Genomic DNA, 16,998 nt, shown 5'->3' with positions numbered 1-16,998 from the left:
TATTTTTCTCCATTTATTATTATTTATAAATACAAAATATTAATTAAATTCACTGGTAAAGTGATTGTGCAAAAGATTAAATTTAGTGTTATTTGTAACATAAACTCAATTAAAATTTATAAAAAATCAAAATAGAGTTAAATCTCAAATTCAGAAAAATCCTTCAAATGTATTGAGTTATTGACGTGGAATTCCATTACCAAGATAATGTTAATAATACCTTGAAAAGAAAAAAAAAGATGACATTGCAATTTAGAAACAAATTTACAATAGAAATCATCACACCAAGGCGTGCAGTTGCATAACAAAATCATCCATGTAAGAGTTTTCAAGTCCTGGTTTTAGAAGAAACTCCTTCCATTGAGCATGGTTGGTCCTTACCTCCTTCCCCAGCTCATTAGCATGATCCATTAATGTTCTTACTGCTTTGCAAACATCATATTTTGTAAATACTCCATCTCCATCTCCTTTCTCGACCTCTACTCCGATTTTTAGGTCTCCAGCCATCAATCTTGCATTAATTATTTGATCTCCGACATGGGGTAGCAGCACCAATTGGCAATCACTCACCATGGCCTCTGCTAAAGAGCCCGAGCCGCAATGAGTGACGAAATACCCTACAGAGCGATGCCTTAAGATTAGCTGTTGTGGTACCCAACCTCCATAAAGTATCCCTCTTCCTTTTAATCTTTCTTGGAATCCTTCTGGCAAGGCTGACTCGATCGTTTCGGCTCCCATCGGTGGTTTTAGGGCAACTAGAAATGGCAAACCTGTTAACTCAAGGCCTAAAACCAATTCTTGAAATCGGTCCTTTTTCAAAACACACTCACTTCCGAATGCACAAAAAATCACAGTCTTAGGTTGAAACTTGCTTAATAACTTTTCCCATTGTTTTTCTAGTGCTATTTTAGGTGGATTTGGCACTACTGGACCTGCGAAAATGACTGGCTTTCCAAATTGGCTCCCAATATATTCACCGTAGGGCCCTTCGATTTCCCTGCATGTCTTGAAACCAATAACATCGCAATCACTTAAAGACATCAATTGGCGTTCTGCAAATGAAAGGCCGCTTCCATAATCCATAGTTGTTACAGCGGCTAATGCTTGGGCTTCATGTGCGCGTAACTTAATACTTGAAGAAGGGAAACCTTGTGGAGGCTCTAAAAGATCGGACCCTGTCATACCTTTCTCAAGAGTCTTTCTTGCTGGACAAAGAAGATAGCCAATGGTGGCAGAGCTAATGATACAATAAACCACGGACTTGATACCTAACCTGCGAGTCAACGCGGGCAACCAACAAGTGAAATCGTAGAAAGCAAAATGGGGTTTGAGTTGACGAAGGTAAGCTTCAATATCAGGTTCCGTGAGGTCCATAGCGGTCATAATGAGAGGATGCAAAGGGAAAGGGACATCATTTGTTGTTTCGGCGCCGAGAGGTAAACCGTCAACATGCGGAACCATGATTGGAATAAAGGTTATGAGATGTGGATGGAGATTGAAAGCCTCAACCTTGTGTTGTGTTTTGGCCGGTTAAAAGAAGGAAATTTTATGGCCTCTCTCTGCTAGTTTGTTGGCCATATGAACATATGGAGTGATATGACCAAGGGCAAACCATGGGTACATTGCAATGTGAAAGCTTCTATCTGCCATGATCTCTAAGTGTTGCAAATAAAACTATCACAAACTTAAATTTTAACCACACAAATTGGCTTTAGGTGAAGCAGAATGACTAAAATGTCTTTGAAATGATCAACCCTGCTAATTCGAAAGCAAAGTAAGCTGGAATGCCTCAATGCAATCCATGAATTTGCTTATATAATACCATGGCTGGAAACCATAACTGATTGGGTTTCTTACTAAAACCAGTACTTGATTTTGTTTGAAGAGAAAACTAAAAACCAAATTATACCCGAATCTTTAAAGTAAGTGTACCAAAATATTTGTTAAAGAAAACAAGTTTACAATCCTAAAACTTTGGTTCATTTAAAGTTTTCTTTTAGTAGAAACAAGATTATGATTTGTGGACTGACCTATGCCATCCATTTCTCTGTTTGATTAATTACATAACATATGGATATATCTCTCGGTTATAGTTCATAATTTGTTTCTTACAACATTTTCACTTGTAAGAAAATATTAAAATATTGAAATGAAAATTAATATTAAAACCTATTTAGTTGTGAACTTTCTTTTTATCTTGTAATATTTATATCTCTAAAATAATAACCAGTAAGAGAGAAAATTTTGATATAAAAAAGATGCATTTACTTATTTTATATCTGCAACATGAAGGGACATTTGGATAATCATTTCCTTAGTCCCAACCAAAATATAACCTAATTATTACATCCAAAATAAAAAAGTTAATAACTTAATTTTTTCGTTAAACAAGCAACATTTGGATAAACATTTCCTTCATCCCAACTCTGAACAACACTCAAACAATGAGATTTGGGGTGCCCATCATATATTTTACCATTTATTCCGTAATCCAATTGTATGTCTTTCATGCGGATATTTTTGCATGGAACTGACTCACTGCATAAAAGTTCCACCGCAATTTCACCACTTGTTGTCCCTTTTAAATCATTATACAAGATATTGCTAACCTCCACAGCTGTACTCTGTAAAATTAACAAACAAAATACATGTTAAATTGATTCGATTGAATTCGTGAAGAAATTAAAATGAAACTTACATAATTCTTGCAATGTTGATAAGGAGGACAACTGTATTGATCAATAATAATAGGTCGAATTACTCTGCTAAACGATATATGTTCAAATCTTATATGTCTTGCATATCCGTGTCCTCCCTGGACACATAGCATGATAATTGGTTAAATATAACATAAAAGATTTAATCATAACATACATTTAATGAAAATTTTAATTACCTGCCATGTCTTTATTCTAACTCCATTCTCAGTGGTATAAAAGCTAGCTCTCCTCACATTAACATATTCAACTGTCTCACTTCTTCCATTTTCACCAAGACTTCCAATACTTCATATAAAAGTGAAAAATAAAAACTAGAGAAGTAAAAAACAAAATTTTTAAATCAAAATATCTAATTCTATAAGAGTGAAAAACAAAATGTGAATTTTTTCATAAAAATAATAATAATAAAAATACCTAATTCCATGACCTGGACCACAAAGTATCCTATTAATGTTAATATATTTTGACCCATCTCCAATTCCTATACAATCATCGCCTTGAAAAGAAAAGAAGAAAAAATGTCAAACCCAATACTTGTCTGCATATATTATGTTATGAAAATAAATACTTATTTTTTAGATACCAGTCTTAATGGTTGAGGAGGATATGGTGACATTGGTGGAATGTTGGATACGAATGCCATCAGTGTTGGGGCTATCTTCTGGAGCTTTGATGTTGAGATTAGAGGCATGAACGGATGAAGATCTTTCAATTGAAATATGCCATTTTCGACTGTCAACGGAAGTTAAGCCACTAATATGTACATTCTTAGAGTCTAAAATGGCAAAACCCTAAACAAAACAAACAATAAAAAGATAAACAAAATTGGAGACTAAATGAAAAAATCTACTGTTATTTAGTAAGTCAATGCATACCGCTGCTTTTTGAGATGAACAAAGCTGTCAACATAGAAAAATTGAGAAATATAATCAGAAAATATGTAAAATCGTGTTGAAGCAAGCATTAAGAAGCTGCAAAAAATTCCAAAATAATAGTATACCACTTTATTTTGCATGCAACCCATTTGCCACCATTTTTGTCCTTGGCCGTGGAGGCTTCCGCTTCCTTGAATGACGAGGCCATCAAAATGTTGAAAGGTTATCCAATTGTTACAGTTTGCATCATTGCATTTCCATGAAGATGGATCACTTGGGGCAATGAGTATTCCATCAATCTGAACAACCCAACCCGAAACTTTTGTAAATAACATCGTTAATAGAATTAAAGAAAAGATGAAAATAATAAAAATTATTAATACCTGAATGGTAATATTTTTGGTCGACATTCACCATTAAAAGTCAAGGGTTGCACCAGAAACTTTTGTCCGTAAGGAACACGAAATATCCCTAAAGGGATATGCGAACAACAGATAACATTCCATGCATTCTTGAAGGCCTAAAATAGTTATATAAATAAACAATCAGAATATCATACACTTCCCAACCATAACATTTAAGAAGAAAATAAACCTCTGTATCATCACTCTCTCCATCTCCAACGGCTCCAGCAAAGTTGACGTCGTAAACAAATGGTTCCACGGATTGAACCAATAAAACCCATTGAAAGAAAGAAATAGAAAACAACATTTTTAAACCCATATTAATCATTCTGAATATTTAATTATGACTAATAAAACAGTACATAGCAGTATATATAGGGGAAAAACATAGGCTTGCTTACTATACCAAAGATAAGTTTTTCAAATTTAAACATTAATTTTTTTAAATATATTTTTTAAAATCCAAATCCAAATCCAAATCCAAATAATCTAGTTTTCAAACTAATCTAATTAATTTGATTCTCAATTTTAAAATTATTGATTTTGAAAATTAGTTTAGAATTGATAACCACCATTTTATTTTTTAAAATATAGTTTATTTAATTGATATTTGTCATACACACTACTTAATTTTTCCATTAATTTTTTAATTTTATTCAACGTTCCTTTAAAATTGATTTAGATTTTTTTACGGATAAAACTAATAAAAAATATTTCGTCTCAAAACACTAAATCTCAATTTCATACTTCAAGTGTTTTTAACAATTTTGTGGTTGAACAAGGTTTTCCAAGCTGGAATGGCGGTTGACTTGGTTAGACCACCCGTTCCAATCCGAGCGGTCCAATTGATTTATCCACTTTATTTGAAGAAATCATTAAAAAAATATAAATAAATCAAACTAGTTCAACCTGTACGACTGGCCAATTCAACTGGTTCGCGGGTCACCTGGTCCAACCCCACATATCGAGTGGCTATACCGATATTGAAAACAATGGGATTGAGTCAAATTATTGTAAGTTTTTATTTGCTATAGTCAATTTGGCAAATTTTTTGTGAGTGAAATAATATTCGACTAAACTACGAAATTTTATCACTTGTGTATGGTTTAACTTACTTGTTTTTTTTTTTGTCACTATACTTCAACAAAGTTATAATATAGTTACTGATGCTTTCGATTTAATTTTTGTTAACAATGTAATAAGTAGACTTGACACATTATATCATCATTTTAGATGAAAACTTCAAATCAAATTGCCCAGCTAGTCCTTATATTTTTATTTTCGAGTAATTTAATTCTTTGTCGTTTTAAGTTTCTTTCTTTTCCTTTTTCTTTTATATTTCATCATTTTACTTTCTCTTCTCTTCTTCTCCTTTCTTTGTAACACCCTTTAATCGGGACGAACCGGCACGTTCCGAGCAAGAGATGTCACATTTAGATGCTAGAACTAAGTTAATCCAATCATCAAATTCAAGACTTTACTTTAACATAAATAGACATTTTGAATTTAGTCAAGTCATTTCTAGGATTTTTTTTTAAACTTGGATAGAAACGGGCGTCGTTTGGAGCTTTTTCGGGTCACAATAAAGTAGCAGGGTCAATGTTGCGACGTTGGAGAAAAGATGTCGCGACACTGGGAAATGGGTGTCACGACACTACTGCACTGATATCGTGACACTGATTTCCTGATGTCGCGACACCGAGAACAAATTACTCGACACTGAAGGTTGGATGTCGCCACACAGGAGACAGATTGCCCAGAACATATCTGAAACATCTAAAAACGAGTTTAAACTATCGACAACCATTCCATAATACATCTAAACAATTTTAGAACTCAAAATATGCCGAATTATCATTCAAAACATCTAAACTATGCTTGCAAGACAACACTTGGGGAATAGAAATATGCATTTGAGATGTTGAAGCGATGTGCATTGCCAAAAATGGAAAATGAGGTATTTCCGCTTTTAAAATTCAGTTATGATAATTTGCCTAATGCCACAACGAAATGTTTGCCTCCTATATTGTTGTCTATATCCTGAAGATTATTGTATTCCCGAAAAGAGATTAGTGGAGTATTGGTTTTGTGAAGGGTTATTGAATGCATTTGATTGAATCGATGAAGCTCAAATGTAAGGTGACAACATCATCCACTCTCTTATTAGTGCTTGTTTATTGGAAAATGTTAGTGAAATGGATGAATGAGATAGTGTGAAGATGCATGATGTGATTTGTGACATGGCTTTGTAGATTACACGTGAGTCCCAACAGAGAATAAATTTTTTTGTCAAGGTAAGGGCTCAATTATTTGAAGAACTAGATGTTAAGGCATGGGAAAGTGTAAAAAGAATGTCAGTGTGTAACACCCCCTAACCCTTACCCGTCGTCGGAATAGGGTTACAGAGCATTACCAGACTTTTCAGATCAAATGTGAACATTATATAATCATCTAATTTAATCATATTGTCCCTTTTATGGGCCCTCGAGGCTCAAAATATGTGTTAGTAACAAACCGGGTACTCCAGGAAATTTTTTCTGAAAACATCAAAAATTTTCAAAGAAACAGGGGAGACACGCCCATGTGTTAGCCGTGTGGACTCAAAATGAACATTAAACATCAAGTTTAGCCTTCCCTGAAACCTTGTATACCAAGTAGCTCAAAAACCAATCGTTCAATCACTTTCATTTGTTTTAGCAAATAAAATCTCTTATTAAAATGATCAAACTTCGAGGTAACCCGATCACACCTCCTGAAGTGATTGGTGGCGACTCTCATTTACATTTGTTTTAAAACAAAAAGTCCATTTCGAAAAGGTTCCGACAGCACTCGTTAGTTGCTTTAGCTAGTTTACTTTATTTTTAATTAATCCTTTGAATTGTTAGGTTAAATGATAGAAATGTGATAATTACTAGTAATTATGGTCCTCGAGGTAACGATATATGTACTCACCATAGCTATACTACTACATGATAGGTGCACTTGCCTTAGTCAATTTATTAGTTAGTTTTGTAACACCCTGTAACCGACCCGATAGCCGGATCCGAGTTATAGAGCATTACCAACCGTTCAACATATTAAGTTGAGTGGAGACTGAAATAACTTCACAAATTTTAACTTTTGTTATAATAAATATTAATTTATAATCTATTATTATATTTTGGATTCAGTTAGTGATACTAATTAAAATGTTTTAGAAATCAAATTATAAACTAAAAAGTAAAAATTTACAAGGTTAGATGAAAAACAAATTTTACTATTTCCTATTATTACTCCCAATAAGAAAAGTAATTGCACATATTTACTATTTACTATTTTTATTTTTCTCCTTTTATTATTATTTATAAATACAAAATATTAATTAAATTCACTGGTAAAGTGATTGTGCAAAAGATTAAATTTAGTGTTATTTGTAACATAAACTCAATTAAAATTTATAAAAAAATCAAAATAGAGTTAAATCTCAAATTCAGAAAAATCCTTTAAATGTATTGAGTTATTGACGTGGAATTCCATTACCAAGATAATGTTAATAATACCTTGAAAAGAAAAAAAGAAGAAGATGACATTGCAATTTAGGAACAAATTTACGATAGAAATCATCACACCAAGGCGTGCAGTTGCATAACAAAATCATCCATGTAAGAGTTTTCAAGTCCTGGTTTTAGAAGAAACTCCTTCCATTGAGCATGGTTGGTCCTTACCTCCTTCCCCAGCTCATTAGCATGATCCATTAATGTTCTTACTGCTTTGCAAACATCATATTTTGTAAATACTCCATCTCCATCTCCTTTCTCGACCTCTACTCCGATTTTTAGGTCTCCAGCCATCAATCTTGCATTAATTATTTGATCTCCGACATGGGGTAGCAGCACCAATTGGCAATCACTCACCATGGCCTCTGCTAAAGAGCCCGAGCCGCAATGAGTGACGAAATACCCTACAGAGCGATGCCTTAAGATTAGCTGTTGTGGTACCCAACCTCCATAAAGTATCCCTCTTCCTTTTAATCTTTCTTGGAATCCTTCTGGCAAGGCTGACTCGATCGTTTCGGCTCCCATCGGTGGTTTTAGGGCAACTAGAAATGGCAAACCTGTTAACTCAAGGCCTAAAACCAATTCTTGAAATCGGTCCTTTTTCAAAACACACTCACTTCCGAATGCACAAAAAATCACAGTCTTAGGTTGAAACTTGCTTAATAACTTTTCCCATTGTTTTTCTAGTGCTATTTTAGGTGGATTTGGCACTACTGGACCTGCGAAAATGACTGGCTTTCCAAATTGGCTCCCAATATATTCACCGTAGGGCCCTTCGATTTCCCTGCATGTCTTGAAACCAATAACATCGCAATCACTTAAAGACATCAATTGGCGTTCTGCAAATGAAAGGCCGCTTCCATAATCCATAGTTGTTACAGCGGCTAATGCTTGGGCTTCATGTGCGCGTAACTTAATACTTGAAGAAGGGAAACCTTGTGGAGGCTCTAAAAGATCGGACCCTGTCATACCTTTCTCAAGAGTCTTTCTTGCTGGACAAAGAAGATAGCCAATGGTGGCAGAGCTAATGATACAATAAACCACGGACTTGATACCTAACCTGCGAGTCAACGCGGGCAACCAACAAGTGAAATCGTAGAAAGCAAAATGGGGTTTGAGTTGACGAAGGTAAGCTTCAATATCAGGTTCCGTGAGGTCCATAGCGGTCATAATGAGAGGATGCAAAGGGAAAGGGACATCATTTGTTGTTTCGGCGCCGAGAGGTAAACCGTCAACATGCGGAACCATGATTGGAATAAAGGTTATGAGATGTGGATGGAGATTGAAAGCCTCAACCTTGTGTTGTGTTTTGGCCGGTTAAAAGAAGGAAATTTTATGGCCTCTCTCTGCTAGTTTGTTGGCCATATGAACATATGGAGTGATATGACCAAGGGCAAACCATGGGTACATTGCAATGTGAAAGCTTCTATCTGCCATGATCTCTAAGTGTTGCAAATAAAACTATCACAAACTTAAATTTTAACCACACAAATTGGCTTTAGGTGAAGCAGAATGACTAAAATGTCTTTGAAATGATCAACCCTGCTAATTCGAAAGCAAAGTAAGCTGGAATGCCTCAATGCAATCCATGAATTTGCTTATATAATACCATGGCTGGAAACCATAACTGATTGGGTTTCTTACTAAAACCAGTACTTGATTTTGTTTGAAGAGAAAACTAAAAACCAAATTATACCCGAATCTTTAAAGTAAGTGTACCAAAATATTTGTTAAAGAAAACAAGTTTACAATCCTAAAACTTTGGTTCATTTAAAGTTTTCTTTTAGTAGAAACAAGATTATGATTTGTGGACTGACCTATGCCATCCATTTCTCTGTTTGATTAATTACATAACATATGGATATATCTCTCGGTTATAGTTCATAATTTGTTTCTTACAACATTTTCACTTGTAAGAAAATATTAAAATATTGAAATGAAAATTAATATTAAAACCTATTTAGTTGTGAACTTTCTTTTTATCTTGTAATATTTATATCTCTAAAATAATAACCAGTAAGAGAGAAAATTTTGATATAAAAAAGATGCATTTACTTATTTTATATCTGCAACATGAAGGGACATTTGGATAATCATTTCCTTAGTCCCAACCAAAATATAACCTAATTATTACATCCAAAATAAAAAAGTTAATAACTTAATTTTTTCGTTAAACAAGCAACATTTGGATAAACATTTCCTTCATCCCAACTCTGAACAACACTCAAACAATGAGATTTGGGGTGCCCATCATATATTTTACCATTTATTCCGTAATCCAATTGTATGTCTTTCATGCGGATATTTTTGCATGGAACTGACTCACTGCATAAAAGTTCCACCGCAATTTCACCACTTGTTGTCCCTTTTAAATCATTATACAAGATATTGCTAACCTCCACAGCTGTACTCTGTAAAATTAACAAACAAAATACATGTTAAATTGATTCGATTGAATTCGTGAAGAAATTAAAATGAAACTTACATAATTCTTGCAATGTTGATAAGGAGGACAACTGTATTGATCAATAATAATAGGTCGAATTACTCTGCTAAACGATATATGTTCAAATCTTATATGTCTTGCATATCCGTGTCCTCCCTGGACACATAGCATGATAATTGGTTAAATATAACATAAAAGATTTAATCATAACATACATTTAATGAAAATTTTAATTACCTGCCATGTCTTTATTCTAACTCCATTCTCAGTGGTATAAAAGCTAGCTCTCCTCACATTAACATATTCAACTGTCTCACTTCTTCCATTTTCACCAAGACTTCCAATACTTCATATAAAAGTGAAAAATAAAAACTAGAGAAGTAAAAAACAAAATTTTTAAATCAAAATATCTAATTCTATAAGAGTGAAAAACAAAATGTGAATTTTTTCATAAAAATAATAATAATAAAAATACCTAATTCCATGACCTGGACCACAAAGTATCCTATTAATGTTAATATATTTTGACCCATCTCCAATTCCTATACAATCATCGCCTTGAAAAGAAAAGAAGAAAAAATGTCAAACCCAATACTTGTCTGCATATATTATGTTATGAAAATAAATACTTATTTTTTAGATACCAGTCTTAATGGTTGAGGAGGATATGGTGACATTGGTGGAATGTTGGATACGAATGCCATCAGTGTTGGGGCTATCTTCTGGAGCTTTGATGTTGAGATTAGAGGCATGAACGGATGAAGATCTTTCAATTGAAATATGCCATTTTCGACTGTCAACGGAAGTTAAGCCACTAATATGTACATTCTTAGAGTCTAAAATGGCAAAACCCTAAACAAAACAAACAATAAAAAGATAAACAAAATTGGAGACTAAATGAAAAAATCTACTGTTATTTAGTAAGTCAATGCATACCGCTGCTTTTTGAGATGAACAAAGCTGTCAACATAGAAAAATTGAGAAATATAATCAGAAAATATGTAAAATCGTGTTGAAGCAAGCATTAAGAAGCTGCAAAAAATTCCAAAATAATAGTATACCACTTTATTTTGCATGCAACCCATTTGCCACCATTTTTGTCCTTGGCCGTGGAGGCTTCCGCTTCCTTGAATGACGAGGCCATCAAAATGTTGAAAGGTTATCCAATTGTTACAGTTTGCATCATTGCATTTCCATGAAGATGGATCACTTGGGGCAATGAGTATTCCATCAATCTGAACAACCCAACCCGAAACTTTTGTAAATAACATCGTTAATAGAATTAAAGAAAAGATGAAAATAATAAAAATTATTAATACCTGAATGGTAATATTTTTTGGTCGACATTCACCATTAAAAGTCAAGGGTTGCACCAGAAACTTTTGTCCGTAAGGAACACGAAATATCCCTAAAGGGATATGCGAACAACAGATAACATTCCATGCATTCTTGAAGGCCTAAAATAGTTATATAAATAAACAATCAGAATATCATACACTTCCCAACCATAACATTTAAGAAGAAAATAAACCTCTGTATCATCACTCTCTCCATCTCCAACGGCTCCAGCAAAGTTGACGTCGTAAACAAATGGTTCCACGGATTGAACCAATAAAACCCATTGAAAGAAAGAAATAGAAAACAACATTTTTAAACCCATATTAATCATTCTGAATATTTAATTATGACTAATAAAACAGTACATAGCAGTATATATAGGGGAAAAACATAGGCTTGCTTACTATACCAAAGATAAGTTTTTCAAATTTAAACATTAATTTTTTTAAATATATTTTTTAAAATCCAAATCCAAATCCAAATCCAAATAATCTAGTTTTCAAACTAATCTAATTAATTTGATTCTCAATTTTAAAATTATTGATTTTGAAAATTAGTTTAGAATTGATAACCACCATTTTATTTTTTAAAATATAGTTTATTTAATTGATATTTGTCATACACACTACTTAATTTTTCCATTAATTTTTTAATTTTATTCAACGTTCCTTTAAAATTGATTTAGATTTTTTTACGGATAAAACTAATAAAAAATATTTCGTCTCAAAACACTAAATCTCAATTTCATACTTCAAGTGTTTTTAACAATTTTGTGGTTGAACAAGGTTTTCCAAGCTGGAATGGCGGTTGACTTGGTTAGACCACCCGTTCCAATCCGAGCGGTCCAATTGATTTATCCACTTTATTTGAAGAAATCATTAAAAAAATATAAATAAATCAAACTAGTTCAACCTGTACGACTGGCCAATTCAACTGGTTCGCGGGTCACCTGGTCCAACCCCACATATCGAGTGGCTATACCGATATTGAAAACAATGGGATTGAGTCAAATTATTGTAAGTTTTTATTTGCTATAGTCAATTTGGCAAATTTTTTGTGAGTGAAATAATATTCGACTAAACTACGAAATTTTATCACTTGTGTATGGTTTAACTTACTTGTTTTTTTTTTTTTGTCACTATACTTCAACAAAGTTATAATATAGTTACTGATGCTTTCGATTTAATTTTTGTTAACAATGTAATAAGTAGACTTGACACATTATATCATCATTTTAGATGAAAACTTCAAATCAAATTGCCCAGCTAGTCCTTATATTTTTATTTTCGAGTAATTTAATTCTTTGTCGTTTTAAGTTTCTTTCTTTTCCTTTTTCTTTTATATTTCATCATTTTACTTTCTCTTCTCTTCTTCTCCTTTCTTTGTAACACCCTTTAATCGGGACGAACCGGCACGTTCCGAGCAAGAGATGTCACATTTAGATGCTAGAACTAAGTTAATCCAATCATCAAATTCAAGACTTTACTTTAACATAAATAGACATTTTGAATTTAGTCAAGTCATTTCTAGGATTTTTTTTTTAAACTTGGATAGAAACGGGCGTCGTTTGGAGCTTTTTCGGGTCACAATAAAGTAGCAGGGTCAATGTTGCGACGTTGGAGAAAAGATGTCGCGACACTGGGAAATGGGTGTCACGACACTACTGCACTGATATCGTGACACTGATTTCCTGATGTCGCGACACCGAGAACAAATTACTCGACACTGAAGGTTGGATGTCGCCACACAGGAGACAGATTGCCCAGAACATATCTGAAACATCTAAAAACGAGTTTAAACTATCGACAACCATTCCATAATACATCTAAACAATTTTAGAACTCAAAATATGCCGAATTATCATTCAAAACATCTAAACTATGCTTGCAAGACAACACTTGGGGAATAGAAATATGCATTTGAGATGTTGAAGCGATGTGCATTGCCAAAAATGGAAAATGAGGTATTTCCGCTTTTAAAATTCAGTTATGATAATTTGCCTAATGCCACAACGAAATGTTTGCCTCCTATATTGTTGTCTATATCCTGAAGATTATTGTATTCCCGAAAAGAGATTAGTGGAGTATTGGTTTTGTGAAGGGTTATTGAATGCATTTGATTGAATCGATGAAGCTCAAATGTAAGGTGACAACATCATCCACTCTCTTATTAGTGCTTGTTTATTGGAAAATGTTAGTGAAATGGATGAATGAGATAGTGTGAAGATGCATGATGTGATTTGTGACATGGCTTTGTAGATTACACGTGAGTCCCAACAGAGAATAAATTTTTTTGTCAAGGTAAGGGCTCAATTATTTGAAGAACTAGATGTTAAGGCATGGGAAAGTGTAAAAAGAATGTCAGTGTGTAACACCCCCTAACCCTTACCCGTCGTCGGAATAGGGTTACAGAGCATTACCAGACTTTTCAGATCAAATGTGAACATTATATAATCATCTAATTTAATCATATTGTCCCTTTTATGGGCCCTCGAGGCTCAAAATATGTGTTAGTAACAAACCGGGTACTCCAGGAAATTTTTTCTGAAAACATCAAAAATTTTCAAAGAAACAGGGGAGACACGCCCATGTGTTAGCCGTGTGGACTCAAAATGAACATTAAACATCAAGTTTAGCCTTCCCTGAAACCTTGTATACCAAGTAGCTCAAAAACCAATCGTTCAATCACTTTCATTTGTTTTAGCAAATAAAATCTCTTATTAAAATGATCAAACTTCGAGGTAACCCGATCACACCTCCTGAAGTGATTGGTGGCGACTCTCATTTACATTTGTTTTAAAACAAAAAGTCCATTTCGAAAAGGTTCCGACAGCACTCGTTAGTTGCTTTAGCTAGTTTACTTTATTTTTAATTAATCCTTTGAATTGTTAGGTTAAATGATAGAAATGTGATAATTACTAGTAATTATGGTCCTCGAGGTAACGATATATGTACTCACCATAGCTATACTACTACATGATAGGTGCACTTGCCTTAGTCAATTTATTAGTTAGTTTTGTAACACCCTGTAACCGACCCGATAGCCGGATCCGAGTTATAGAGCATTACCAACCGTTCAACATATTAAGTTGAGTGGAGACTGAAATAACTTCACAAATTTTAACTTTTGTTATAATAAATATTAATTTATAATCTATTATTATATTTTGGATTCAGTTAGTGATACTAATTAAAATGTTTTAGAAATCAAATTATAAACTAAAAAGTAAAAATTTACAAGGTTAGATGAAAAACAAATTTTACTATTTCCTATTATTACTCCCAATAAGAAAAGTAATTGCACATATTTACTATTTACTATTTTTATTTTTCTCCTTTTATTATTATTTATAAATACAAAATATTAATTAAATTCACTGGTAAAGTGATTGTGCAAAAGATTAAATTTAGTGTTATTTGTAACATAAACTCAATTAAAATTTATAAAAAAATCAAAATAGAGTTAAATCTCAAATTCAGAAAAATCCTTTAAATGTATTGAGTTATTGACGTGGAATTCCATTACCAAGATAATGTTAATAATACCTTGAAAAGAAAAAAAGAAGAAGATGACATTGCAATTTAGGAACAAATTTACGATAGAAATCATCACACCAAGGCGTGCAGTTGCATAACAAAATCATCCATGTAAGAGTTTTCAAGTCCTGGTTTTAGAAGAAACTCCTTCCATTGAGCATGGTTGGTCCTTACCTCCTTCCCCAGCTCATTAGCATGATCCATTAATGTTCTTACTGCTTTGCAAACATCATATTTTGTAAATACTCCATCTCCATCTCCTTTCTCGACCTCTACTCCGATTTTTAGGTCTCCAGCCATCAATCTTGCATTAATTATTTGATCTCCGACATGGGGTAGCAGCACCAATTGGCAATCACTCACCATGGCCTCTGCTAAAGAGCCCGAGCCGCAATGAGTGACGAAATACCCTACAGAGCGATGCCTTAAGATTAGCTGTTGTGGTACCCAACCTCCATAAAGTATCCCTCTTCCTTTTAATCTTTCTTGGAATCCTTCTGGCAAGGCTGACTCGATCGTTTCGGCTCCCATCGGTGGTTTTAGGGCAACTAGAAATGGCAAACCTGTTAACTCAAGGCCTAAAACCAATTCTTGAAATCGGTCCTTTTTCAAAACACACTCACTTCCGAATGCACAAAAAATCACAGTCTTAGGTTGAAACTTGCTTAATAACTTTTCCCATTGTTTTTCTAGTGCTATTTTAGGTGGATTTGGCACTACTGGACCTGCGAAAATGACTGGCTTTCCAAATTGGCTCCCAATATATTCACCGTAGGGCCCTTCGATTTCCCTGCATGTCTTGAAACCAATAACATCGCAATCACTTAAAGACATCAATTGGCGTTCTGCAAATGAAAGGCCGCTTCCATAATCCATAGTTGTTACAGCGGCTAATGCTTGGGCTTCATGTGCGCGTAACTTAATACTTGAAGAAGGGAAACCTTGTGGAGGCTCTAAAAGATCGGACCCTGTCATACCTTTCTCAAGAGTCTTTCTTGCTGGACAAAGAAGATAGCCAATGGTGGCAGAGCTAATGATACAATAAACCACGGACTTGATACCTAACCTGCGAGTCAACGCGGGCAACCAACAAGTGAAATCGTAGAAAGCAAAATGGGGTTTGAGTTGACGAAGGTAAGCTTCAATATCAGGTTCCGTGAGGTCCATAGCGGTCATAATGAGAGGATGCAAAGGGAAAGGGACATCATTTGTTGTTTCGGCGCCGAGAGGTAAACCGTCAACATGCGGAACCATGATTGGAATAAAGGTTATGAGATGTGGATGGAGATTGAAAGCCTCAACCTTGTGTTGTGTTTTGGCCGGTAAAAAGAAGGAAATTTTATGGCCTCTCTCTGCTAGTTTGTTGGCCATATGAACATATGGAGTGATATGACCAAGGGCAAACCATGGGTACATTGCAATGTGAAAGCTTCTATCTGCCATGATCTCTAAGTGTTGCAAATAAAACTATCACAAACTTAAATTTTAACCACACAAATTGGCTTTAGGTGAAGCAGAATGACTAAAATGTCTTTGAAATGATCAACCCTGCTAATTCGAAAGCAAAGTAAGCTGGAATGCCTCAATGCAATCCATGAAATTGCTTATATAATACCATGGCTGGAAACCATAACTGATTGGGTTTCTTACTAAAACCAGTACTTGATTTTGTTTGAAGAGAAAACTAAAAACCAAATTATACCCGAATCTTTAAAGTAAGTGTACCAAAATATTTGTTAAAGAAAACAAGTTTACAATCCTAAAACTTTAGTTCATTTAAAGTTTTCTTTTAGTAGAAACAAGATTATGATTTGTGGACTGACCTATGCCATCCATTTCTCTGTTTGATTAATTACATAACATATGGATATATCTCTCGGTTATAGTTCATAATTTGTTTCTTACAACATTTTCACTTGTAAGAAAATATTAAAATATTGAAATGAAAATTAATATTAAAACCTATTTAGTTGTGAACTTTCTTTTTATCTTGTAATATTTATATCTCTAAAATAATAACCAGTAAGAGAGAAAATTTTGATATAAAAAAGATGCATTTACTTATTTTATATCTGCAACATGAAGGGACATTTGGATAATCATTTCCTTAGTCCCAACCAAAATATAACCTAATTATTACATC

At 33.7% G+C, this 16,998-nt stretch overlaps 3 protein-coding genes and 2 pseudogenes across 3 annotated transcripts; all 5 read right to left on the bottom strand.

Moving 5' to 3' along the window:
* Positions 1 to 279: 279 nt before the first annotated feature.
* LOC121218451 (cyanidin 3-O-galactoside 2''-O-xylosyltransferase FGGT1-like) lies at positions 280 to 1,766 on the bottom strand (annotated as a pseudogene).
* Positions 1,767 to 2,242: 476 nt separating this feature from the next.
* On the bottom strand, positions 2,243 to 4,346 carry LOC107937273 (probable polygalacturonase At1g80170). The gene is made up of 9 exons (XM_016870123.2): positions 4,190 to 4,346; positions 3,979 to 4,115; positions 3,721 to 3,894; positions 3,596 to 3,619; positions 3,304 to 3,511; positions 3,135 to 3,216; positions 2,897 to 3,005; positions 2,699 to 2,815; positions 2,243 to 2,624 (listed from the first exon to the last, which is right to left on the bottom strand). Exons 2-9 carry the CDS (start codon positions 4,003 to 4,005, stop codon positions 2,364 to 2,366), a joined length of 1,002 nt encoding a protein of 333 aa, XP_016725612.2. The 5' UTR covers positions 4,006 to 4,115; positions 4,190 to 4,346; the 3' UTR covers positions 2,243 to 2,363.
* Positions 4,347 to 7,557: 3,211 nt separating this feature from the next.
* Positions 7,558 to 9,088, bottom strand: LOC107937274 (cyanidin 3-O-galactoside 2''-O-xylosyltransferase FGGT1-like; annotated as a pseudogene).
* A 476-nt stretch (positions 9,089 to 9,564) lies between these two features.
* Positions 9,565 to 11,673, bottom strand: LOC121203314 (polygalacturonase). Its single transcript, XM_041096225.1, has 9 exons — positions 11,513 to 11,673; positions 11,301 to 11,438; positions 11,043 to 11,216; positions 10,918 to 10,941; positions 10,626 to 10,833; positions 10,457 to 10,538; positions 10,219 to 10,327; positions 10,021 to 10,137; positions 9,565 to 9,946 (listed from the first exon to the last, which is right to left on the bottom strand). Exons 1-9 carry the CDS (start codon positions 11,648 to 11,650, stop codon positions 9,686 to 9,688), a joined length of 1,251 nt encoding a protein of 416 aa, XP_040952159.1. The 5' UTR covers positions 11,651 to 11,673; the 3' UTR covers positions 9,565 to 9,685.
* A 3,210-nt stretch (positions 11,674 to 14,883) lies between these two features.
* Positions 14,884 to 16,376, bottom strand: LOC121218657 (cyanidin 3-O-galactoside 2''-O-xylosyltransferase FGGT1). Its single transcript, XM_041096224.1, has one exon. It carries the CDS (start codon positions 16,296 to 16,298, stop codon positions 14,928 to 14,930), a length of 1,371 nt encoding a protein of 456 aa, XP_040952158.1. The 5' UTR covers positions 16,299 to 16,376; the 3' UTR covers positions 14,884 to 14,927.
* Positions 16,377 to 16,998: the final 622 nt, after the last annotated feature.

This window comes from Gossypium hirsutum, chromosome D06, assembly GCF_007990345.1.
Source record: "Gossypium hirsutum isolate 1008001.06 chromosome D06, Gossypium_hirsutum_v2.1, whole genome shotgun sequence".
Lineage (NCBI taxonomy): Eukaryota > Viridiplantae > Streptophyta > Magnoliopsida > Malvales > Malvaceae > Gossypium > Gossypium hirsutum.
The sequence above is the reverse complement of the archived record's forward strand: the minus strand, read 5'-3'. Positions and strand labels throughout refer to the sequence as shown.

Excerpts from the sequence above, each read along its gene's own strand:
- LOC121203314 (XM_041096225.1), bottom strand. The coding sequence starts at position 11,650 with ATGATTAATATGGGTTTAAAAATGTTGTTTTCTATTTCTTTCTTTCAA. Across the intron at positions 11,439-11,512 it reads GAGAGAGTGATGATACAGAG|GCCTTCAAGAATGCATGGAA; the intron begins GTTTATTTTCTT and ends TAACTATTTTAG. Across the intron at positions 10,138-10,218 it reads TTAGAATAAAGACATGGCAG|GGAGGACACGGATATGCAAG; the intron begins GTAATTAAAATT and ends CTATGTGTCCAG.
- LOC121218657 (XM_041096224.1), bottom strand. The coding sequence starts at position 16,298 with ATGGCAGATAGAAGCTTTCACATTGCAATGTACCCATGGTTTGCCCTT.
- LOC107937273 (XM_016870123.2), bottom strand. The coding sequence starts at position 4,005 with ATGTCGACCAAAAATATTACCATTCAG. Across the intron at positions 2,816-2,896 it reads TTAGAATAAAGACATGGCAG|GGAGGACACGGATATGCAAG; the intron begins GTAATTAAAATT and ends CTATGTGTCCAG. Across the intron at positions 2,625-2,698 it reads ATCAACATTGCAAGAATTAT|AGTACAGCTGTGGAGGTTAG; the intron begins GTAAGTTTCATT and ends TTAATTTTACAG.